An 8554-nucleotide genomic window follows, 5' to 3' on the forward strand; every position below is an offset into this window, starting at 1 on the left:
CACAATATTCCAAATCCACGACGGCATATTCAAAATTTTAAAATAGAAAGAATAAATTCAAGATATATGGTATAATCTTTTTAAAGTCTTTTAGTGGTTTCGCCTTTGAGCATCGACATGATTACACCTTATATTTAATACTGTTACTAAAATATCCCGTTGGGAGTTGGCGTTGAGTTTAATTCTAACTCACCTTTTAAAATTGTTTCTGATGAAAGTGGACTCTAAAAATGAGAACTAAATATTCGTTATGGTGCTGTGGTGTTTGTAACAGTGTAAATAAGCTTTCAATTAACGAAGAATATCTTTCTCATAACTTCTGTGTATTGAAAAATCACACTATCATTTATCAAAAAGGATTATTATGAACAGCGCAATTTTCGTTCAATTTTCGTCCATTTTCATAATCGATAACTGAAAACAGAAGTACTACAGTATTCATGATTTTTTAATGGTTAATATGGTACTGTTTTAATTTTTTTTTCTTTTTATACTATATCGTATTTACACAATACATAGCAGCGTTAACTTTAATCCTAAACGTAACTATCAGAACCATAGAATAACTATCCTAACTGATAACTAGGCAACCATAAAAGCTCCCAATTCTTATCAAATGAAATCTAAACTTAAGTGATGATGGAGTGTGTTGAAAAACGGAATATATTGAATGGTTTTTTAACTGTGTGAGAACTTAAAATGATAATATAAGGCAGAAATATTATTGAAATGAAATTTTTTTTATTATAATCTGGTAGATAATATCATGACATTTATATTTGAATATGATTTACGACTACGAATATGTCTAATGCGGTTACGAGTTACATGGTTCATTCGATCAGTCTGTCATGAACATTGGTTTCCAATACTTCAGGAGTTGCTGTTTGTCGGCATAAACCAATGACAACATAGCCCCATAAAAAGTTATCGATAAGCGTTAAATCGCACAAACGAGGGAGCCAGTTACAGTTAACAGGACCACTTCATGAAATAAAGTTATTTTGCAATAAATCGATTGTAAAGCGCGCTATATGGCAAATGTCGTCGATGTTGAACTAATTAATTTTTGAAAACAAAAATTAAATACTCACCATGCACCGTAACGGCAGCTCCTTCCCCATTTCGAAAGAAATAAGATCCGATGATGCCGCCAGCATATAAACCGCAACAAGCAATCAATTTTAATGAATATAATGGTGATTCGTTAACGGTTTAAGGATTATCTTCGCTCCATATACTGTAATTTTGTTTATTCACGTACGCATTTAATCAGGAATAAGCTTCATCACTAAACACAATTCTTCGACGAACTTTGCGAACAGATTAATTTTTTTCAAAGTAAATTTCTACAATTTGAAAGCATTATTCTAACAATGATTCATAATAAATTTCCAAAAATTACTGAACAGAAATGAAACGCAGTTTGACATTCTCAGTTGACAAAGTATAGTTATTGATATCGGTAGTACTCAGGCCAGATCAATGCGACACGGATTTTATGTGACAGGGTGGAATATCCGGCAACGAAATTGCTCAAAAAGAAGCAGTTTCACTGCTTGAAGATATAGATTAATTTTGTTGCTTAGGAATTCTTCTCACTCAATCAGAAAAATGATATATAGAATACCTAAATCGTAGATTATAGAATAGCTATACCACGACAATCTACCAGCGCTATAACAATCAAAATTGCTTATAGTAATGTTCAGACTAAAACATTTTAACGATTGTGTACAACTATATAGTTCAGAAAAACTGTGAGGTGACAATTCAACCTTTCAAAACCGGCAACCTACTCTAATGGCAATTGCAGGTTTTGTGGGAAAAGGAAAGATATTTCAAAGCAGCACTAGCTTAGATGAACATCCTATTTCGGTTTAAGAAGTAAGATTCAGTAAAGTAGATCCTATAGATCTGTAGCTCACAGTGCATAAAAACCAAACTTAATGATAATAATACTACATTTTTCTGTGAGGTGATATTATTGTTAAGATTTTTTAAGCGTTTTACACAAACGTAAGTAGCAATGGTCTATTACAACGTGTTACTTTTGGGTAATACTTGCATGGAAACTTAATATATTTAGAGGTTTTGTTTATTTTACAAATAATAGATTTTATAATAAACTATAATAACCTTTTAAAAATTTACTATATCTTAATTAAAAAAAATTAATTAAAACAAATCAATTTTAGGATTTATTTATTATCATTAAAATGACAGACAAAATTTATATGTCAAAGCTGTTAATCTTTTCTTATTTTTAATTATTAATCATTATAATTTTGCATATATATGTATGTATGTATGTATGTATACGGTATTTATTAACAAATATATTTATATATATATATAATTAATATGTAAAGCAAAAATACAACAAATTATTGGTGTATGGTTCTATAATCATTTTGTGCATTAGTGCATGTAATGCAATTCTCCTTCAGGCACTCGATTTGTTTTATTATTTTATTTCTCTTTTTTAATTTGTAACTCACATAAAATTACAAATATCCATTATAAAAATAATTAAAAAATATATATAATTTCTTTTGGCATAACATATTTTTAATGTAATTTAATTACTATAAAATATATAATATATTATTTATATTTGTTTAATAATTTGCAATTTAAACATTGAGAATACACATACGATTATTAAAATAATTTGTTAAAATAATGCAATTTTTATAAATCTCTAACATTAATTGGTGTATTACGGTGCGTTTTGTTAGTCTTTTGTTAAATTAAATTTAAAATTTGTTTTAGAATTTTTTTTTATATGTATTAAGTTTTGATTTAATTTGTTTTTATTTGTGTTAAATATATTCGAAATGTTTCGTTGGTATTCCTAATTATGCATTGAAAAGTTCCATTTTCAGCAAGTGTATCGCCGTAGTCAGTTTGGTACGGTAGCAAGCCGGTATGCTCGTTAGCAAATATTGGGAGGTTTTTCTATTTGAAGGATAATTACTGGCAAATCAAAATAGCAGACAAATCTAGGATTCCTAACAGGTCTTCGTGATCCCTGATAGAAAACTTCATTATCATACCTTTTGGATTGTGTAACACAGCTCAAAAAATATGTAGGTTAATAGACAAGAGATTTTAACAGTACAATTAAACCTAGAAGTCATATTGGTAGGTTTGAAAATCAGCTGGTGCTCCTTAAAAAAAGTAGCCGAGAGTTTAAGTAAGTCGATCCTGCCTATAAATACAATATGTTAGTGTTATTACCAATTCTAATTTTGATCAACAGGTTATTATGATATGCAATACGTTAACTAAAGGTGTGGGATGACCACTGTTTCAAATAGATAAGTTAAAAACTCAACAATGAGTAGCATACATATCACGTTAATTAAATAAAATTCAGAAAAATTATAGCGTAATTGAGTTCCAATGGCACTCAGCGTTAAAGAGTTTATTGTAACTTATCACGTTATGTCAGATCTGTTGGGTTGATTACTTAAATGAACTCAATTCAACAGGACAGTGCGGAAAAATCGTGAATACTGGTAGACTTACATACGATGATCGTACAATGTAAACATGCACTCCATGGACGTATACAATGATTTACTTAAAAAGGAGGTTTCTGAAAACTTATTCGAAATCTTATCCTAACTAATCCATTATATCTAGTAAAATAAAATAGAATAGTGGATATACATGGCACTGGCTCCCAGTGCGACGGAGCATTGCTATTATGGTTTATCAATTGTGCTTCTAACCGACTTTAACTAAACAGAAGACATTATTCTCTTCGAATAAAAGCTACTATGTTAGATGTTGAGGACATCGTAACATCAAATGGGGATGTTTTTTCAACACAAAAAGTGGTTGCGGATAAATTCCTAGTTCATAATTAGTAAATTTATATTATACATCCTAGTTCTTTTAGAAGCCAATAGGCACGATTTTTTACTTTTGTTTACACTAAGGTATCACGACAGATGAATAACACCTTTATATTTGCCGGCAAGCATTATGGATTTACTATCGTATCAAACGTAGGTTGTAGAAACACCGGTTGAATATGAGACTTAACAGTATATAAATCCCTATATGACCACGGTGGCTAAATTTCTATAGATATTTATAATTTATAAAATATTTTATAATTTGTTTATACGTATGATAAAATTTAAACATAACCACATAAGTCGAAATTAAATTCCTTAATGGCAGAGTATTTCCAGCTGCTTCCTTTATGCTTTAATTTTTCAAATAGTTGTCGAATTGACCTATCACTGGGTGATGTTTTGTTAATTTTTGTTAGTTAAGTGTCTGGCAGCATATGTTTCATCAATCAAAAAATAAAAAAAAATCAATAGATCTATAAATATTTTAACAATTACAAGAGACAACACTTCTTTTTGTTTCTCTTTTTATAGCTTTCCTCCAAAAATGGTCGTTCTGCTATTTGGAATTTTCTTACAATTCGTACAAGTTCATGAAATGCTTGATCAACATTAATGCGAAGTTTAGCACTGCACTCAATGTACGGAATAAGTAAACTTCGGCTTACATTTTGTGCCTCTTCCAGTGAAACTCTACGTTGATGCTCCAAATCACATTTATTACCAACCATCAACATTGGAAACTCATCTCGATCTTTAACCCGCAAAATCTGCCTTTGAAATTTTGGTATCTCATCAAAACTGGAATGATCGTTTAATGAGAAAACAAGTAAAAATCCTTCACCAGAACGCATATATTGCTCTCGCATAGCACTGAATTCCTCCTGACCGGCAGTATCTAGTACTAAAGTAAATATTAATTCGATTATTATTATTTTTTAGAACAATTTAAATTTACTTACTGTCCAATTTGGCAGGTACATCATCAATTACACATTGTTTTGTATAGGAATCTTCAATTGTTGGATCGTAATCAGTAACGAAATAACTCTGAAATTTTAATAGCAATAATAAATAATTTTAAATAATTTATTTTCAATAAATATATTACTAAAATTAATTTTTTTTTATTTGTTTTTTGTCAAATAACTTATCATATAGGTAACATAACATAGAAGTTACTTACATCCCTGTCACAACTCACAGTCAGAAAATGAAATAGAAACACAGTGACAAGATTAGTTATCTGGTACTAGATAGAACTGACAACGGAAAAAAGAACCATAAATAGCAAAGTAAACTAGCATTTACTAGTATTATATAGTATTCTATGTTTTTATCAAGCGACTTAGATTCAGTTCAATGAAATCAGAATCATTAAATTTACTTAAATAATAACCACAACCGAACCCCACAAAATCTAAACATTCATTAATTAAGAATATTATCTGGAATCTGGGTGCAGTGTTATCGCATCATAACGATGCAAAAACGTCATAACAACAAATTAAAGCTGTTAACAGAGCATTCCTCGAAACTTAGTTTTCGGAAATCAACACTATTATATAAAAAATAATCTAATATAATAAAATATAATATGAAAAATATACCACGTATAAACCTAATAATACTAGATAGGTGAATCTATATCTAGATTTTATGTTATGTATTTCTGTCAATCTATGAAGTGCTTGTAGCTGTATTATTGAGAGAGACTCATCGAGTTTTTTTACTATTTTTTTTATTAAACTTGTTTCTAAACAAGTCCTTAGGGAGATCTTAGATCTCGTGGTAGTTTAATATATACATATTAAATATATTAAAAATATAAAATTAAAATGTAAAATAGAATTAGAAAGTAATAAACGAATGGACCTTGAATTCATTGTGGGCGTTAAAATTTTTCAAAATATTGGACGCCATAATGTTGTATATATGGCATTGTAACGCAAAGTTCTATTCAGATTATTGAGCAATTGGGTGCGGGTTATTATTCGCCAGCTATTGTAGCTACAAAATTAGTTCAATTACATGAGGTATTGGTCATAACTATTGTTTATACTAAATTCAATTCTTATCTCATATTGATTTAGTTCCAAATTTGATACAATGGCTTGTTGGAAAAAAGTTATAATCAACTTAGAACATAATCTCTGCAACCAAAGACTATTTTGTTGATCTTAAAAATACCTATTCTTCAACAAAATTGAGTCACTATTGCAGGAAGTGTAAAAATCACCAAGGAAACTATGACAAAAAAAATTTAAAAATAAGAAAAATCCCAAGTCTTTATTTATCACTGATATATAATGTAGTCGCATGTTACAACTACATTGACATCTCAACATATATGGTAAAAAAAAACAATTATATGGAAAAAGATTTGTATGAATTTTAATACGAAATTCTGACGACAGCAATGGCCAAGTGCTGTAAGAGCTAAAGTTTGTAATCGTATGCCATAACTATTCTACTTAACTCGACATATATATGCAGTAGCACATCTGACAATATGCTAGAGGTTTGATAAGTCGAAGTGTAAACATTAGTATTGGATTCGAATATCAATTCAGAGGAAGTTTTTTAATTGATTCAACTTTTTCAAGTTTTTATTTTTTATACTTATAGTAGATAAAAGTGCGATAAGAAAATTTAAAAAAAATTCGAAGAATATGAAAAATATATATGTACATATAAACTAAAAGAAGAATAGACAACTATAAAGTATCTTAAATATTAAAAAATTTTGTTTTTATGCTTCGGTAATTTTTTAAGATTTTTGCAGTTCTCAGAAAGTTCTATTCCTAATAAAAAATTATGAAAATTCCACTCTGTTTATTCATATTCAACAGATTATTTCGACTATTTCGATACGCTAAACGAATTTATGGCATTTTTGTTTACTTTTTCGAAATTTAAGCAAAACAATTTCGAAAACTAAAACAACGCCTTGAAAATTCTAATAAGAAAACATTAATAAATTCAACAATTCACAGATGACGTAAATAACTAAAAATAAACAAAAGAGCAACACAGCAGACAACAGCATTGTTTAAATTTTCTAATTGTAGAAACTAAAAAAAAATCAAATTAAACAGCAAATCATAAAAAAAGCTAAGGGTGCAAAGCCTTCACACGTAAACAATGTTTTCCATTTCATAAGATGAACATAATCACTACATTTGAATGTTTATGTTTAAAACAGATTTTTACCAGATATCCAGATTAGTTATTAATTTGAAATAGATTATCATAATTTTTGAAAGAAACAATATTTAAGCATCTTTATTTGGAAAATGAGAAAAATATATTTTGAAAGCGTGGGCGGTGCTTATAGTGAGAGTTGACGTAAGCAGCGATGCTCCTCAAATAGTAATGTCATGTTTGCTGATTTTCTAGATCAAGTTTAGTCATTTTGTATAAATTATTTATGTTTGATTTTTTCAACTATGTTTTGCACATACACATACACACTTTTTTTGAAATTTTGGCAAGGTGATATATTAAAAACAACAACACAGCTGTCCTCCACTTGTTACGCCTTGTCGTACTCATTCCCCTCATATTTTCATTACCTGTATAAATTGTATTGTTATTGCAGATTTTCCAACACCTCCGCCGCCAACAACTACAAGTTTATAGGTTTGAGTTTGTGATGATCCTGTTCCCGGTCCATTGTAACGCGACATTTATAATGAAATTTATTCAAATTTAAACAAATAGTTTCTGTTCTTATAAGGACAACAAAAAATCTAGTCAGAGAAAATATTTTCACACCCAAATATATTCGCTTAACTACTGATGCCTCTCGCTTGTTAATACATCGACTGTCAAAATTTATTCAACTTGTGGTGACTTCGTGTTTACTCAAATTTTTATTTATAATGTACTTAGCAACACTATTTCTTAAGTATGGTAAAAAATATTGATCAAAGTTTAAAAAATAATATATATAATGCTTTTTATATAATCTTTTATCCAATTATAGGTTACTTTTTGTTAAAATTAAAATTCAACGTTTGTTTAATTATTATGTTGAGGGAAGTTGAGTCAGTGCACCAGAGCACTTTTACTCTATATTAACTGCGAGGTTTCTTCAAAACCCCTCTTTGCGTCTTGACTGGATTATTATTTATCACATCATCAGACTAAGTAATAATTGACCTCAGATCTGCATACCTCCCCGAGGAGCCTGTAACCATTCTGAGATTTGATAATGCGGTGTTAGTAAGTCTGTCAGATTTCGCAAATAATTTCAAGGCTCTATATATATATATTCTATATTTCGACTCTCCTTGAGTGTCATCATCAGGATCAGGATCTAATATAAATTAATATTAATAAAATGCGTATCGAAACGTCATACTCTTGATAAATTAATATTAATAAAATGCGTATCGAAACGTCATACTCTTGATTCCGTTTTCTATGGCTGTGGGCGAGTTCGATTAAATTGATGGTAAATTAAGAAAAATAGTAAATTATTTCGGTATGGCACCGAATGTTACCAGAATTTCGAGTAGGGTAAATTAGATAAATTACGTTATCATTGTGTTATCATTGTATAAATTTTATAAGATGTTTAATAAATAAATTAATAAAACTTTTAACCAAAAATAATAATTAAATACAATAAATAAATATTTATATAAGTACAGTGCAAATAATCCCTAGGAAATTTCAAT

The 8554-nt window shown here is 28.9% G+C and overlaps 2 protein-coding genes across 2 annotated transcripts in view; one reads left to right on the top strand and one right to left on the bottom strand.

The window, feature by feature from the left end:
• The window catches only part of LOC119681478 (phenoloxidase-activating enzyme-like), a 6239-nt gene extending 2945 nt beyond the window's left edge, over positions 1-3294 (top strand). The window contains exon 6 of the mRNA XM_038094687.1: positions 3266-3294. Coding sequence (XP_037950615.1) covers positions 3266-3294 — 29 coding nt within the window. The remainder of the gene's footprint in view (positions 1-3265) is intronic.
• On the bottom strand, positions 2684-7711 carry LOC119668413 (ras-like protein 2). Its single transcript, XM_038077909.1, has 3 exons — positions 7445-7711; positions 4832-4919; positions 2684-4773 (listed from the first exon to the last, which is right to left on the bottom strand). Exons 1-3 carry the CDS (start codon positions 7556-7558, stop codon positions 4364-4366), a joined length of 612 nt encoding a protein of 203 aa, XP_037933837.1. The 5' UTR covers positions 7559-7711; the 3' UTR covers positions 2684-4363.
• Between the last annotated feature and the right edge of the window lie 843 nt (positions 7712-8554).

The sequence above is a fragment of the Teleopsis dalmanni genome, chromosome 1, assembly GCF_002237135.1.
Source record: "Teleopsis dalmanni isolate 2A chromosome 1, ASM223713v2, whole genome shotgun sequence".
In the NCBI taxonomy this organism is placed as follows: Eukaryota; Metazoa; Arthropoda; class Insecta; order Diptera; family Diopsidae; genus Teleopsis; species Teleopsis dalmanni.